The 16,977-nt window shown below is 44.5% G+C and overlaps 2 protein-coding genes across 9 annotated transcripts in view; one reads left to right on the top strand and one right to left on the bottom strand.

The window, feature by feature from the left end:
* LTF (lactotransferrin) overlaps positions 1 to 2,345 on the top strand; it is a 46,724-nt gene extending 44,379 nt beyond the window's left edge. For all 3 annotated transcript variants that reach the window (XM_082414223.1, XM_082414222.1, XM_082414221.1), the window contains exons 16-17: positions 419 to 608; positions 2,131 to 2,345. In XM_082414223.1, the coding sequence (XP_082270349.1) occupies positions 419 to 608; positions 2,131 to 2,228 (288 nt within the window). In that variant the 3' untranslated portion in view covers positions 2,229 to 2,345. The remainder of the gene's footprint in view (positions 1 to 418; positions 609 to 2,130) is intronic.
* Positions 2,346 to 10,829: 8,484 nt separating this feature from the next.
* On the bottom strand, positions 10,830 to 16,534 carry CCRL2 (C-C motif chemokine receptor like 2). 6 transcript variants are annotated; one of them, XM_082414228.1, is made up of 3 exons: positions 14,550 to 16,534; positions 14,369 to 14,456; positions 10,830 to 13,941 (listed from the first exon to the last, which is right to left on the bottom strand). In XM_082414228.1, exons 1-3 carry the CDS (start codon positions 14,828 to 14,830, stop codon positions 12,883 to 12,885), a joined length of 1,428 nt encoding a protein of 475 aa, XP_082270354.1. In that variant the 5' UTR covers positions 14,831 to 16,534; the 3' UTR covers positions 10,830 to 12,882. The 6 variants fall into 6 exon arrangements, with proteins under 6 accessions (XP_082270354.1, XP_082270356.1, XP_082270355.1 ...); XM_082414230.1 differs by lacking the exon at positions 14,369 to 14,456 and having other exon boundaries at positions 14,511 to 16,534; XM_082414229.1 differs by having other exon boundaries at positions 14,369 to 14,595.
* Positions 16,535 to 16,977: the final 443 nt, after the last annotated feature.

Genomic DNA, 16,977 nt, shown 5'->3' with positions numbered 1-16,977 from the left:
GACCGGGTCCGTGGCAGAGAGGATTTCCAATGCAGTCTGCCGCTCTGGGAGAGCTGGCCTATTAGAATGCTAGAGGTGATTACTTTGGGGATGGATCTCCAAATCCTCAGCTGTCACCTAGTCACACATAAGAGGTTCTAAGGGAAGAGACCACAGATGAAAAAGAAAGGCAAGATGGCGGGAGGTGAGATCAGAAGTGGTGAGGGGCCTGGGCACTGGGCTGGGGTGTGGAGCAGGGGGACGTGGGGCAGGGGAAGACTTAGCCAGGACAGTGGAGTGATTCCAGAACTTAGCTCCTTTTGCCCCACGGTTTTCCTATGGCTGATCCTGTGCAGAAGAAATGCCCTTGGCCTCCCCGAATCCATAACCTCTCCCGTTTTCCTCCGCTGCTCTCTTACTGTCTGCCCTCTTGACACAGGCTCAGTTTGGGAAAAATGGAAAAGACTGCCCGGGCAAGTTTTGCTTGTTCCAGTCTGAAACCAAAAACCTTCTGTTCAATGACAACACTGAGTGTCTGGCCAAACTCGGAGGCAAAACAACATATGAAACATATTTGGGACCAGAGTATGTCACGGCCATTGCTAACCTGAAAAAATGCTCAACCTCCTGTAAGTGGAACATAGGTAGCATCACTGGGAAACCACCGCAGGTGAAGGTCAAGGTTGGAGGGCCAAACATTCTAGGGATGAAGCGGGTATAAAAACATTAAGGCAATACAATGTCTCTATACTGTGGGAAATTACACTCTCATTGATGAGGTGAAAGAATTAGAGAATAAAATAAAGCAGTAGTAATATGCTAAATTTTTATAATGCTGATAGCGACTGTAAATATATATATGTATGTATATACTTACACACAAAGGTATACATATATATACATATATATTGAGAAATGACAAATTCTGGTTTCTAGGCAGTTACCGCAAGTACTAACCGTAGAGAATACAAATTCTCAAAGAACATTTTAGCCAGGAAAATGTATTGACAATAATTTAACTCTTTAAAAACATATATATTGAGAAATGACAAATTCTGGTTTCTAGGCAGTTACTGTAAGTACTAACCATAGAGAATACAAATTCTCAAAAAACATTTTAGCCTGGAAAATGTATTGACAATAATTTAATTCTTTAAAAACATTTAGAAGACATAGCAGAGTGTTGTAAGCCTCCAGGCAATGATTCTTGAGTCTCGGCAAGTTTTGCCTCCTCTGTGCACTGGTGTCATCTGGGTTCCTATTCCTGGTCCCTCACCAGGGGAGTTGGAGGCATTGGTGGGTGTTGTGTGGTGGTCCAGGGGTTGGGGAAGGGCTGAGACTCTCTATATCAGTGGTTCTCAACCGGGGATGATTTTGCCCCTGAGGCATTTGGCAATGCTGGGAGGTATTTTTAATTCTCATGATATAGCGGGTGCTCTTGGCATCTGTGCTACTAAACAGAGCACAGAACAGCCTTCGCAACAAAGAATTCCCCAGCCCCAAATGTCAAGAGTGCCAAGGTTGAGAAACCCTGCTATTTCCACGGACATCTCAGGGAATTGTGATGCAGGTGGATCTAGGGCTACACTTAGAAGTTGCGCTGCAGGGCTACTCTTGTGAGCAGCCCGCTCAGGATTGCACAGATGGTACACCCCTTGAGGGCAGGGCTTATCTGTCTGTGTTGAATCCCCAGCACTTACCACAGAGGCTCACACAAAGCCAGTGCTCAGGAGGGATTCACGGATGAATGAGTGAATGAGTAGGTGGATATTACTGCAAGCAGATTTGCATGAAGATGATCAATTGCTCACATTCCAGAACAAATTCGAGGACCATCAGTACCTTGTGAACTTGAGAGTGTGACAGCTGATTCACCTGGAGACAAGTGGGTGGCAGCTGTGTCACTCAGGCCAGAGCAGGGAATCTCGCAGCTTGATAAGGACCAGAGGTTTTGTGTGCTCCCTTGGGTCCTGTAGCTCTTAGCAGGACAGACAGTGGAGAAATGTGGGGATGGCAAGCCTTGACCTACAGTGGTGGGAGAAGGGCAGAGGAAAGTTTGTTTTAGTGTCCTCTTTGATTGATGTATTGATTCAAAAAAAAAAAAAAAGAAGGAATCAGTTTCTGAATCTCCTGCTTTGCTGTGTCCCACAGCGCTTCTGGAAGCCTGCGCCTTCCTGACGAGGTCAAACCTGAAAAGAAGCTGCCCCGCCTCCCCGGGGGCCTCAGCCCCTCCCTGCTTCCAGCCCTGATCCTTCTTCTCCCTTCCTCTCCCTTCCTGAGGGCGGATTTTGCCAAGCTCATCAGTTTTCACAGATCCCTGCTATCATCTTAACAAGAAATAAAATTAGAAATGCTGTTGATTTTCATTCCCTATAAAGTGCCATTCATCTTTTCTAGAATTTCGTACTGAAATCATGTGTCTGACCAAACACCTGCCCAGTGGAACCTTTCCTTCCCTGTATTCCCGGTCCCACTCCCACTCTTTCCGGCAGTTTTGGGCTTAGTGCCTGATGGTCTGGAGTCTAAGGTCAGGCCAAGCAACTCTTTTCCTCAAGGACACCTGTTGGTCCCTCATATAGTTGTGTGTGTGTGTGTGTGTTTGAGTGTGTATGTGCGTGTGTGTGTGTGTTTCTAAGGCGGGGGAAGGAATAGAGAGTAGGAATCAAGGGATTAGTGGAAGAAGCTGGGTATCAAGAAGATTTATGAGTATTTGCTATTTTAAGTAAATAGCATCAGGTGTAGTAAATGTACAAATACAGACATAGGAAAATGTGGAATACAGTGGGCCCTCCATGTCCATGGGTTACACATCCTTGAATTCAACCAACTGAGGATTGAAAATATTTGAAAACAAATTACAGAAAGTTCCAGAAAGCAAAACTTGAATTTGCAATTTACATTGTATTAGGTATGATAAGTAGTCCAGAGATGATTTAAAATATATGGGAGGACATGCATAGGTTATATGCAAATACTACGCCATTTTATATAAGGGACTGGAGCATCCTTGGATTTTGGCATCCACAGGGTGTCCTGGAACCAATCCCTGCAAATACTGAGGTACAGGGGACAACTGTACATCTATCCCTTGGCCTTATTGGCCCTCAACCTCCGGTTAACCTCTGGTCACCAGTTTATTCCCACTTTTCTCAGCCAAGCTCTTTAAAGAGTGGTCAAAGAGGGCTGCCTTCACTTCAGCAAATCAGGTGGGTGTTTGGGTCATTCTCTCTTCACCCCACTGTAGTTTGATTCTAACCTGTTCACTCCCTTGAAGCGGTTCTGGAATAGGTCAGCCCCACCTTCCCAAATGGCCAAGCTTAGTAGGGTTCACATCTCTTTTCCCTGAGCCCCTTGCTATCTCTGATCCTGTGGACATGTGCTCCTTGAACTTCTGTTTCCTCAGGTTCCATGCTGCTCCTCCTTCCTTTTTCTGCCTTTTTGAAGGTCCATGCTTTGTCCTTTAAGTGTGTTCCCCATAGTTTTCTTCTCCAGAGTTTCAATTCTGACCCACTCTCTTGATGCCAGGGAAGGGAATTAAGAGAGAACCAAATGGCTGGGTTTTAGCTGCTAATGCACAGACTCTTCCCACCAGTAAACAGGGCCCATTGGGGTCCTACCTTAGATTAGTAACTCTTCCCTGAGAAAGGATCATTTTCCTGTTTTTAGTATTTCCAATGGCTCATTGGACTCAACAGGCAAACCTGCATCAACCAGGGTGAATCTTCCCTTTCAAAGGCAGACAGCAGACAAGAATGGCCAGCATTGACCAGTATCAATGAGATAGGCAGGCATAGCACAGGGAGATCAGCTCAGTGCTTTGTGACCATCTAGAGGATGCAAGAGGGAGGGGATATGGGGATATATGTATACGTATAGCTGATTCACTTTGTTATACCGCAGAAACTAACACAACACTGTAAAGCAGTTATATTCCAATGAAGATGTTAAAAAAAAAATGAGATAGGCAGTTCTGCTGCTGCCTGCAGAAGCCTCTGAAATCTGTCAGGAAAGAAAGATCGGGACATTAATTACGGTCCCATAATCCTAGAATGAAAACTCCCTTTTTTGCTACTTTGAATTATGGCCCAGATATGTAGTCCAGCCTCACTAGTAAACTAGAAGTTTACTGAGGGAGCAACATTTGATGGTGTAGCCATATTAGTCATAATACCAGCAAGATAAAACATAATATTTGAACTGTATAAACCTTCTTGTATAAATAAGATACTTAGGTGAAATTAAAGGCCCATGAAATCCCCTTTTCTGGCTGAAATAAAAATTTCAAAATCTAACATCACTGTATCCATTAACTCATGCTAAGTTATGTCAATGTCTTACACAACAAAGGTTTGTTTCTGTCTCACGTTCGTACCTGTCATGGGTCATCAGTGGCTCTGTTGTTCATCTCTTTATTCTGAGACCCAGGCTGAACCAGCAGCCCCTGCCTGGGGCACATTGGCCTGTAGACAGAGGGGGAAATAAAAGAGAGATGGAGGCAACACACAGTAACTCTTAAAGCTTCCTTCTAGGAGAGGCCATATCATTTCCATCATTTCATCGCCCAAAGCAAGTCAGGCGGCCGTAGCATCAATGAGGGGGGTCTTTGGTCCCGCATCCTTTCACCCTGACACTGAATTGAGTGTGGGGCTGTGTTTGGTGTCCCTGCTTTTACTTCCTCAGACCTCAAGTTCCTTACAGTCTTCAAGGAAAGCTTGCATTCTGCGCGGTCCCCACTCTAAGCTTTTTTCCTGCCCAACACAGATTTTAACAACCATCAGTTGTAATACATTTCAGCAGATTCCACTTCAGATTGTACTGAATTAGTGTTTCCTCAATTTTCTGGAAAATATTCTTGCTTGTAGTTATCCCATGTGGACTATTCTTGGAGGCTAATTCTTTACTCACTTGAAACTCACCACTGATTCCTCAAATAGACAATAGTTAACAGCATCTGTAACATCTGTTTACTCATCAAAAGCCAAGGAAAGCCACTCCAAATCATTTGTCTTATTTCTTAGTTGACTACTGATATTGTTCCCAATGTTTTCAGCTCTTTAAGCAAGAGTTGTCAGTGAAAGGCTAAAGTCTTAAGTTAATTTTCTCTGGGCACATTTGTTTACAGCTGCAATCAAACACGATTTCATTAACTCAACATAGTTAAATAGCTTTTCTTGCTTGGCTAACAAATGAGCTATTTAGAAAGTTACTTTGCTTGCAGCCTTATTTCATTTTTTGTTTTGAAGATTTTTTTTTTTTTTTTTTTTTTTGCCGTGCTGCACAACTTGTGGGATCTCAGTTCCCCCACCAAAGATTGAACCCAGGCCCACGGCAGTGAAAGTGCCAAGTCCTAACCATGGGACCTCCAGGGAAGTCCCTTGAAGAAATTCTGTTGTGATGAAATATTTCACTTTAAAATTTCTAATTTTCCTGACCATTTTTCCCCTACGAGTTTGGAATAGTGCAATGAATGCTTAGTCTGGAAATGTCAACACATGTTGTATTCTTTTAGCACAACTATAGTTTCATTGCATAATAAATACAGTGCTTTGTCATCTAATTTGATAACAAAATAATCCACAATCCATAGTGTCTTATTAGTGTGACATTCAAAATTCACTTTTCTCTTCTTTGCTTGTTTTAACATGATGAATATGCACTGGTAATAAAAATTTAAAAAAATGTGGTTTGGCTCTATGTGTATAAAGATAAACTGTTCTCTCTACTTACAACACTTATATTTTTTATATTGAACTAGAGTTGATTTACAATGTTGTGTTAATTTCTGCTGTACAGCAAAGTGATTCAGTTATATATTCTTTTTCATATTCTTTTCCATTATGGTTTATCACAGGATACTGAATATAGTTCCCTGTGCTATACAGTAGGACCTTGTTGTTTATCCATTCTATAGATAATAGTTTGTATCTGCTAATTCCAAACTCCCAATTCATCCCTCTCCCATTCCCCTCCCCCTTGGCAACCACAAGTCTGTTCTCTATGTCTATCTACTCACAACACTTATGACACCAAATATGTGTGGGTTTTCTACACCAAACAATTCTCTAATTCTCTGTGGACACCAACTGGGCTTCCTGCAAGTCAGTTCAATTCTGACACGAACCACTTGGAGTTAACACAGACCCCCAAGGTTAAGGGCTCAGGCCCACAAGACTGCCCTCTTTCTTCAGACGCCAATCACAAGTAGTGGGTTCCCAGGTTACCTATACTTTTGTCCAACTTGGCTGTAAACTGGGGAATCCCACGACCCCCTTCTCAGGTTTGATAATTTGCTATAATGGCTCACAGAACCCACGGAAACACTTTACTTATTGTTACCTATTTATATTAAAGGATGGTATAAAAGATAGAAAAAGAATAGCTGGATGAAGAGGTACATAGGCTAAGGTCTGGAAGGGTCTAGAGCGTAGGAGCTTCTGTCCCCGTGGAGTTGGGGTGTGCCACTCTTCCAGTACATGAATGTGTTCACTAACCAAGAAGCTCTCTGAATTCTGTAGTTTAGGGTTTGTATGGAAGTTTCGTAACATAGACACAATTGACTAAGTCATTGACCATTGGTGATTATCCAGCCACTCTCCCATCCCTGGAAGTCAGGAAGCAGAGCTGAATGTTCCAATCCTCTCATCACAGGGTTGGTTCTGGGAACAAGCTCCCATCCTGAAGCTATCTAGGGAAGCACCAAGAGTCACCTCATCAGCATACACTCAGGTCTGACTGAAACTCAGGTAGAGGGTGTATTATGAATAACAAAGGACACTCCTATCACCCCATCAGTCAGGGCTGAAGACCGGAGGTATATGTCTTATTGTATCACAACATCACAGTCTGGTACTTGAAATGCTATTGAATTATAACTGGCTGTAATTTACAATGCACCAAGCAGCAGTGGGAAGCCATGAGAGTGCCACAGACCATCTCTGTCACAACCACTGGACTCAGCCATTGTAGTGCAAAAGCAACCACTGGCAATACATATATAAATGAGTGTGGTCGTGTTCCAATAAAACTTTATTTTATTGAAAATAAAGTTTCTGAAATTCAACACTGAAGTTCGAATTTCATATAATTTTCATGTGTCATGAAATATTCTTATTTTGATTTTTTCCAACTATTAAAAAAAAAAAAGTAAACGCTACTCTTTGCGCATGCGCCCATCCCTTGGCTGCTGCTCTTTGTCCTGGCGTAGGAACATCCCTGGCTCCTTTCATCCATTCTTGCAAGGTGGGCTCTGCCTCTGTCGGATGTGCAGGACCAGTTCCTGGAAGTGCTCTCGAAGTACAACGGGGACGACTCTTCCTTCCAACGCAACAGGTGTTCTGAGGCCTGGAGCTGCCCCGGAGCAGCTATACGTCCGCCGCGGTACCCCGGGCGCTCGGCCCCTGGTGCCGGGACTATCTGTTTCGCGGAGGAGTCCAAGCTGCTGCCTGCGCCTGCGCGGTGTGGCGTTGCACGAGGGCTGGAAGGTACGCCCGCAGGCAGCTTCTCTAGCAGTGCGCGTTTAGTTTTGAGGGAAGAGCCACTACTCTGTGGTGCTGGGAGCTTCCTATCACATCACGTCAGGAGGAATGTCGTGTGTACTTACGTCGTTGGGAAACGGACTGAGTCTGCATACTTTTTTCTCAGCTGTTAGCCATAGCGTATTCGGAATCATTTAGTCCGCCATTGTCTCCAGAAATAATTACAGGTTAGTCCTGAGTGGGAAAGAAGTGGCATGTGCTGCAGGACGTCTAGAGCAAAGTCGCAGCTCTGCTGCTGTGTGGCTGTATGACCTCGGATAAGTCCTTTACCTTCTCTGGGCTCAGCTTTGTAAGTAAAATGAGGGGTTGGGGCTTTTTCTCTCTACGACTCTCCTACAGATTGAGTCTGACCCCAGTCATGAGGGACCAGGAGAGAGGAGACTTTTAAAATTTGTACTTGGGGTCAGTCTTTTTTCTTTGTTTTTATCCAGACAAAATCAAAGTCAGTTTTGCCCTTCAACTTGGTCTTATGAACATTTCCGTTTGTGCAGTGGGGGTCAGAGAGGGTTCAGTGGACATTCATTTACCCTCCATGTAGGGTTGACAGGTGTTAACATTTTGATGTGTTTTCCTCCTTGCTGCTTTTGTATGCACCTGGTGTGTGTATGTGTGTGATTAAATTACTTGAATGTGAGTTGTGACTACGACATTTCACTCCTAAATTCTTGAGCATGCATCCTCTAAGAATAGGGACATTCTCCCACATAATCGCAATTTTATTGTCACCCTTGAAAATGATAAGTATGTCATCTGACATTTTGTTTATAGTCATATTTTCCCGATTTTCTCTGGAATGTCTTTAAGCCTCTTTTTAAAGGAAGTGCTCTCATTACCCATTGGCAGTCAACTCCTCCTGCTTGCCTTCCCTCACAGGCATGAGTGTCACCTCTCTGGGGGAATAACAGCACTTGTGTTGGCTGGAGTCTCTCTCTTGGCCACCTCCTCATCCATCACCACGTCGCGTCTCCTCTAGTCCATTTGGAGATGAATCCCACAGACTCTGCCTTGGAGTCCTTCAGAGACAAAAGAGTGGAGACAGTGAGTATGCATGCAGATAGTCATCCGCTGGAACCGGCGTGAGCTTGGGGACATGGGTTGTGTGCTTTGCAGAGGAGGGCGTGTCTGTTTGCACGGGGCAGCTGGGGACAGTCCTGAGCCATGGTGAGCAAGCAGGGTGCACCCCCAGGAAGTGTGTGGCAGGTATTCTGCAAAGATGGACGCCTGAAAGAGCGTGTGGGTGGGGGCTCTGGTGGGATGGCTGTCCACAGACTCATAGCAAGACTGTTGAGCTGATATATGTATATGTACAGATGATTCACTTTGTTATAAAGCAGAAACTAACACACCATTGTAAAGCAATTATATTCCAATAAAGATGTTAAAAAAAAAACAAAAAAAAAATTGTTGAGCTGACCACGTGGTTGAAGGCAGAGGAAAACACATTTTGTCATAGGTGATGTAAGCGAGATGGTCTGATCCTCCCCACCACTCCTTCAAACAAAGAAGCTGGGGCTGAGCCACATGTCCCCAGATCCTTTTGTCAACATAGTCATTTACCTGGAGCAGCTGCAGGAGGCTGACGTGGGGACGAGGAGGCCCATCACAACTGAAATTCAAGCACCATTCGGGTGCAGGCAGCATCTGTGGAGGGTGTGAGGAAACGTGGTGTGTGGGCAGCGTCCCGTGGGCCAGTCACTGTGCTGCTCACTAAGCCCTCATCCTGGCCAGCAGCCCTGTGAGGGGGGGTGTCTTATTCCCAGTTGTCTGAGGCACAGGGAGGCTAGATGGCCTGTGTTGGGTCCCACAGGAAGAGAGAGACACCCTTTCCTACCCTCTCCCAGAGCAGGCATGGCAGGGGACTCCAGGGAGGTGACTCATAGCCCCGCTCATAGCTAAAGGCCACACCACAGGGAAAAATCAAAGGATTCAGAGTCTGAAATTTAGATCAAAGATTTTCTTCTGTTAGATGTGCCAGAGATGGTTCTTTGGCCAACTTTGCTTTTCACAGGGTCTGTAAATGGGTGGCTTAGGGGAGCAGCAATCCTTGGATCTGCCTTCCCCCAATCCTTTGGACTGTTGTGAAAAATCTGGTGCAATAATAAATATACAGGAACCCACTCTATAAACCAAGTTCTGTAGACAAGCCAGGAAGTACTGGGTGGAGGAGAGGAAAGAGCGTGGGATTTGATATCAGAAAATGTCAAGCCCAGATTCTGACCCCTGAGAGCTGTGAGATTTAAGCCTCAGTTTCCACACTTGTAAAATGAGGCTGATGATAGTCAGTTTTCTTTGAAGGACTGTTATGTGGTGCAAATACGTCTGTGAAGGCAGTTGGTAAAGGATAAAGTCCTATTGAAATTCAGGCTTGGTGTGGGAGCCTAAGACCAGGGAAGGGTGAGCAGCTCTTAGGAGGGAGGATAACTTGGGATGATGTGGCCACAGCACATTTGTAAGAAACAAAAAAGCAAGATTATTTGTTGCTTAACTGAAATTCAAAATTAACTGGGCATCCTGTATTTTTTTTTCAACTTCAGGTTTTATTGCTTTCTCATTTACTAAATCAGTCACGTTTACCATTTTAAAATTTGTTCCATTTGTACCCACAAATACATAAATAGAGATGAATCAGAGATTTCTCATGAGATTTCAGTCTTTCTCTCAAATGTCCCAAAACAGAATTATCTTGACCTGAGAGGAAACTTTTTTTTGCATTAGAAAATAATTTACAGGCAAAAACAGAAACACTGTCAAATTTTCTTAAATATGCTAGCTACCTTCTCTTTGGCTTTTTACTGGTTGTTAGTTTTCTAATGCAATAGTTTGTAGAAAAGTGGAAAAGCATGTGTTATTTTTTAAATTGAAGTATCGTTGATTCACAATATTATTAGTTTCAAGTCTATAGCATAGTGATTCAGTATTTTTTTTTTATAAATTTATTCATTTTATTTATTTTTGGCTGCATTGGGTCTTCGTTGCTGTGCGTGGGCTTTCTCAAGTTTTGGTGAGCGGGAGCTACTCTTCGTTGCGGTGCACGGGCTTCTCATTGCAGTGGCTCTCTTGTTGCGGAGCATGGGCTCTAGGCGCGCAGGCTTCAGTAGTTGTGGCTCGCGGGCTCTAGAGCGCAGGCTAAGTAGTTGTGGCACACGGGCTTTGTTGCTCTGCAGCATGTGGGATCTTCCCAGACCAGGGATTGAACCCGTGTCCCCTGCATTGGCAGGCGGATCCTTAACCACTGCGCAACCAGGGAAACCCACACAAGTTTATTTTCTATATCCGTGAGTCTTTTTCTATTTTGCATGTACATTCATTTGTGTTATTTTCTAGATTCCACATGTAAGTGATATCATACAGTATGTCTTTCTCTGTCTGACTTATTTCACGTAGCATAATATTCTGTAGTCCATCGACGTTTCTGCAAATGTCAGGATTTCATTCTTCTTTATGGCTGAGTATTATTCCATTGTGTGTGTGTATCCATTCATCTGATTTGCACTTGATAGGCACTTGGGCTGCCTTTATTGTAAATAGTGCAAGTATGAATCATTTTTATCTTTAGGACAACTGTCTTCTTCTTCTGACAGGGGAAGAAGACCTTGCTGGATTATCACTGTTCCAAATATACTACTTGTGTGTGTGGGCTATTGTAGCTGGATCAGCCATCACAAACTTTTGATTTTCAATAACCATTTCACTCTCAGTCACTGTAAGAGTTTATTCTCTATACGCTCCATGTTTTCATTCTGAAAATTCTGAAAGGGTTTTTTCTGTGAATTCATCACTGTGTCTGTAAACATCCAAAAACGATGTCATTTTGCCTGAGGTTTCTGTCCCATATGTGGTAGAAGTGAATGGAGAGTCCAGACCTACGCTTGTCTGGTGAGTATGAGTGTGAAGAAGATATCTCTGTCCCTTCTCCTCCTCTTTTCATATCTGCTGGGGTACTTTCAGCTGAGGTCTTGCTCTTGACTTGTGATGGTGTTTTTATTTGCTATTTAATGTCATTCAGGGTGAGCCCTGTCTTACTCAGCTCAGGCTGTCACAACAAAACACCATAGACTGGGTGGCTTAAATAGCAGAAATTTATTTCTCACAGTAGTCGAGGCTGGGAAGTCCAAGATCAAGGTGCCGGCATGGTGGGGTGTCTGGTGCAGGCTCTCTTCCTGGCTCGCAGATGGCTGCCTTCTCGCCGTGTCCTCCCATGGTGTAGAGAGAGCGCAAGTTCTCTGGTGTCTCTTCTTATAAGGCACTAATCCCATCCTGAGGACTCCGCCTCATCTAAACCTAATTACCCCCCAAAGGTCCCATTTCCAAATACCGTCTCACTGGGGCTTGGGCTTCAACATATGAATGTTTTGCGGGACACAGTTCATCCATAGCACCTGGTGAGGACGTGGAAGAGCCAGTGACTGGCATAGACTGTGCTCCCTACAGGGTCTCCCCCAGGGGCCACCTCCTCCTCCTCCTTCCTCAGTGATGGAGGTGAGAGATTGTGGTCCACGGGCATCCTGTATTTCATCTGTCACCTCTCCTTGGGGTGTGTAACAGAAGATGGGCACTGGATCGCCCCAGGCAAACTCTTATTGTGACGTTTTGTAGTCACAGGCGGTGAGGCCTGAGGTGTACGTTACACTGAAAAGGACAAAACATGCCTTGTGTTAAACATTTCTAGACATAATCGTACATTTGCTTTTGTTAAATAGCAGAAAGTGCTAGAAACCTTGGGAGGCTCAGAGGTTGGGGGTATCTGGGGGCCTCAGGGGTATCTGGGGGCTTCGGGGGTGTGGCGAATAGCCAAGAAAACCCAGAGAACTTTCCACAGAGCAAGTCCCTTTTCCTCTTTTAATCTGGAGCCTCCAGCTAGCCATCTCTTTCAATTACCTGAGAGAAAATTTGCCTGATAAATTACTTTTGTGTGAATGGGTTGCTTCTAATTTGGAATGTGGTCCAGTTGGTTTTAAAAGTGCGTATTTGCTTTATGTGTTTCCTTGCCTGAATTTTAGAAGTTCGGCCTGCTGGACAAAGCATAGGTTCTGGAGTGAATGGCACCGGGTTTGTGTCCCAGCCTTGCCACTCTCTAGCTGTGTGATCTCAGACAAATTTCTGAGCCTCAATTTCCTCCCCCAGAGAAATGAGACTAATTCCACCTACACCATGAGCAATCAGTGAGGCACGGAGGAGCTCACGTTTGTCAAGAACCTAGCACAGCGCCTGAGACAAATTCAGCGCTTGGTGAATGTTTCTTCACCTCCCCCTCTTCTTCCTGGAGCCTATTTTATGTACAAATGTGTAAAAACTATTGCACAAAACAATGCAATGAGGGAAAAATTATTGTTTATTTATCCCGCCTTTGGTAGGAGCTAGTTTACATTTAAGTGGAAAGGTGATATTCTTCCCTTGATGTGCCTTGGGCAGGTTCCTCAGTGGGTTGAGGTGCGGTGTCACTGCACAGATGGCAAAGGTGGCAGAGGTGTTTCCTAAATGCCTTGTTGAGAAACACGTAGAGGAGAGGGTTGATGCAGCAGTGGGTGGTGGCGATGATTTTCATGATCTGGATACTTCTGTTCAGGTTGTAACTACTCTCACAGCCATGCAGGGAGAAGTGTTCGTTGAAAGCAGACAGGAAAAGTGCAATATTGTAGGGTCCCCACATCAGAAGGAAAACAACCATTATGGTGAAAACAAGCTTGAAAAGGTCACAGTTCCTCACGCCACACTTTAGTGTTTTCCTCATTCGCACGTAGCAAAATACGAAAAAAAACAGGGGCAAAAGAAATCCCAAAATGTTCATTTTTAAGGTCAGAAAATGCTTCCAGAATGTCTCATCAGCTGGTAGGAAGTGAGGTCTGGTAAAGAAGCACTTGTATTTCTGGCTTTCCATCTGAGGTTTGTAAAAAGCAAGTTCAGGCAGAGTGACCAGAATGGCTGTGACCCACGCCACAGCACTTGTGAAGATGCTGCCAGCCACCATCCTGCAGGCCGAGAAAAGCCTTCTCATGCGGAAAAACTCCTGGTACCTTTGCACAGTCAGAAGGACATTGAAAAATGCCTCACTGTACAGGCCTATGGAGTAGAGTGCCACGAGAATTTTACACAGGGGGTCACGAAGAACCCCCTCACGTGAGGCCGTGTAAGCCCAGAACGGCAGGGTGAGCAAGAAACACAAGTTAGAAATTGCCAAGTTGAGGAAATAGATATTTTCCACTTGCTTGAGTCCTTTGTATTTTACCACGATAAGCACAACCAAGATGTTGTCCAGGAGGCCAGCCGTGAACACCGTGGTGTAGAGGTAGGGCACCAGCTGGGCTGAGAGCATCTTGGGCTCGTATGGGGTGCATGGCTCCATGTCGTTGTTACTCAGATTGTCTTCTATGAGGACATCATAATCGTCCTCTGGTGCGGACGTGTAATTAGCCATCTTCAGGCTGCCCTGTGGAGAAATGAAAGATGATTTTCCCTTCATACAGCTGTGCGGTCCTGGAGGAAACGGCACACAGGACTAGAGCCCAGGCAGCCATACTTGCCCTTGTCTGGTGTCTGATTTTAGCCAGAGCAGGTCTTCAACTCAGAAGACTGAAAATAAACATTTCTTTAACACGCCCCTGTATCCTGAGAGCAGCTGCTATGATTCATCCCTTCATTAAGCACTTAGGTGTTTAGTAGTATGCGAGCTACCACAGGCAGACAAAAGTAAGCATTACCCTTCTTCATATAACTTCATTCTCTTGGTAGAAACAAGACTTGCCTACCTGAAGCCATGTAGGAAAGAACACAATTAAAGAGAACCAAGTACCGGGGTTTAGTTTCACAAAATTGGTGTCTGTCGCAATTTCTGTGCATTTAAAAAGTTTACTCACCCCCCGTAACAGCTTCCTGTGACTGGCGGAGAGGTCTGAGTTCTTCTCTTGAAGGATATAAATAAATGTTTGCAAAAGCGAAACCACCCTAAGCATTAACATGGACATAACTGGTTAAATACATCGAAGACTTACCACTGACCGAGTTCCTAGGCGGGGAGGGTATGGCCTCCTGACCTACCATCCGAGTTGCTGTGGGAACCGTCTGGGCCAGTTGAAAGGCTGGCTTCCTTCGGAACAGCTGGCCACTGACCCTGAGGGGCAAGAGAAACCACTGTTTATCCCCCTGGTGGCTGTATTCCACCAGTCACACATCTCAGGGACTAACCAAAATAAAGCAACTTGAAAGCTCCCCCAGACCCCCAGAGAGTTTCTTAAGCTGCAGAGAGAAACTGGGAAGTTGTTTTCTCCTGCTGCTTCCACCCCCACCCCGTACCCCGCCTTTGATTTCCCCGTGGCCATCCTGCTGGCTGCCCTAGATAAGGGAACTAAGTTACTGCTGCTTCTCAGTGATACTGAGGGAGGGATAGGAAAGTGCTCTGACGTGTAACTCTGAGCAGGTAGTGGCTAGCAGCAGAGGAGAGAAGTGTCACGTAAGATGACTGTGCGTCCAGGCCCAGGGGTCTGACGCGCCCATGTAGCATTTCATCAGCATTAGCATATGGGGCTTCAAGAACTTGCAGTGAGAACCACTGCTTGGGTTTTCATTGTTCCTTTTGAGAGACGCTGTGTGCTTTGGCTGAGGAATGGGGCCCCAGTAGGGTCCGCTCTGGGGACAGTGGAAGCCACAGAGTGATGTCAGTTGGGAAGGGGGTGGTGCAGAGACGGAGCCTCAGTACCAGTGCCTGGGGGAAATTGATGTGAGGGAACCAAGGAGTTAGGCAGCATGTTAGGAGCTGACCCTCCTCCTAGAAGGAGGGCCCAGCACAGGAAAATTCCATGGTGAGGATGCAGAGGCTCCATCAAGTCACGTGCAGAGAATGTGAGGGGAACAAGTTCAACCCCTCTTTGAGGCTGGGGTGGGGTGAGGTTTAAGGCCAGAGAGAAAGGAAGCTGAGAGTCCAGATTTGGAGTGGTGGGAGGAGGGCGTGGGGAGGAGGAAGGGGATGGGGGCGGTTTGGAAGAAAGATAAACTGAGAAAAAGAACTTGAAATAACTGGAAAATCTGTATGAACTTCTCCTGGATCAACTCTTTGTACCTGTGATGGACCTAATTTGAGGACTAGTCTTGCATGTTGGCTTAGCGTTCATTTCGCTGGTTAAACGACATCTGTTAATGCCAAAGCTATGCTTGAGGTGGTAGTCGGTGCAGAATGTGGACCAGCCAAAATAGAAATAGAACTGAGGAAACTATTAAGGGAAAGGAAAAATAAACATTAAAAGGGCCTGGACAAATATGTGATCGAGCATTAAATTTAACTCAGAGAGAAACTCATGATGTTCCTCTGTATGGAGGGGTTGAGAGGGGTTGGTGCTGGTGGGAAACTGGCTGTGAATGTTTCCCAGCAAGGCTTGCCCACCACCCCCCAGTATGGCTTCTGTGAGTGAGTGAGGGCCACCGTGCCCTGCTCCTTCCTCCTGGGGCTCAGCCCCCTGCGGCTGGGCTATCTGTAGCCACGCCAGTACCCCCAGAACTTTGACGGAGTAAGTGATGGTGTCTCGTGGTGCTTTATTGCCTGATACTCACTAGTCAGTCCCAGGCAGGGGACTGAAGGTCAAGTCAAACTTTGAAACTTGAAAAACCCCATGAACATACACACTGCATTATATGCTAAGTGGAGGAAAATGGCAGCAGGCAGGTGCCTCATCTGTGTCACAGAATCATGTGAAATTTGAAGTTTCCTAAAGAAGGCACTGTTTGGTAAGTTCAGGATCACCCTAACTTCCTGATATTTGTATGGCCTTCACTTTCTGAATTATTTTATTTCAGCTTGATTCCCAGCATTCTGCTTATCCACACCCAGACCATGGGATTCTTTTTTTTTTTTTTAATTGAGATATAATTGACAAATAACATTGTGTAAGTTTAAGGTGTACCGTATTGATTTGATACATTTATATTGCAATATGATTGCCATGATAGTGTTAGCTAACAAAATTATCAACTTTTCTGGTGGTGGGAACAATTAAGGTCTATTCTCTTAGCAATTTTAATGTTTATAATACAGTTTTATTGTCTATAATCACTGTTCTGTGTATTAGATCTCTTAAGACTGTGGGATTCTTGAAAATTCTAAATTGGTAGGAAGGAATGGTTTAAAGGTCTGAAGTTGAGGCAAGAGGAAAGTTTTATTTACCATTCTAATATCTGGAACTGTAATAGGGTCATCATTATTGGTGAAACTTAACCACATGCTGTGGCTTTGGCATGTAGCTCACAAACCTTACCTTTGAGCGTCTGAGTTCCTCTTTATTACTATAATTAAATCCCAGTTTTTAAAAAAATTAAAGTATAGTTGATTTACAATATTATATTAGTTTCAGGTATATAACATAGTGATTCAGTATTTTTATAGATTATACTCCATTTAAAGTTATTAGAAAATAATGGCTATATTTCCCTTTGCTGTACAATATATCCTTGTTGCTTGTTTATTTTATACATAATA

This window comes from Balaenoptera physalus (assembly GCF_965194825.1).
Source record: "Balaenoptera physalus genome assembly, chromosome: 11".
Lineage (NCBI taxonomy): Eukaryota > Metazoa > Chordata > Mammalia > Artiodactyla > Balaenopteridae > Balaenoptera > Balaenoptera physalus.
The sequence above is the reverse complement of the archived record's forward strand: the minus strand, read 5'-3'. Positions and strand labels throughout refer to the sequence as shown.

Excerpts from the sequence above, each read along its gene's own strand:
- CCRL2 (XM_082414228.1), bottom strand. The coding sequence starts at position 14,830 with ATGGCCACGGGGAAATCAAAGGCGGGGTACGGGGTGGGGGTGGAAGCA. Across the intron at positions 14,457-14,549 it reads TTCCCACAGCAACTCGGATG|GGTGGTTTCGCTTTTGCAAA; the intron begins GTAGGTCAGGAG and ends GTTAATGCTTAG. Across the intron at positions 13,942-14,368 it reads ACAGGAAGCTGTTACGGGGG|GGCAGCCTGAAGATGGCTAA; the intron begins GTGAGTAAACTT and ends ATTTCTCCACAG.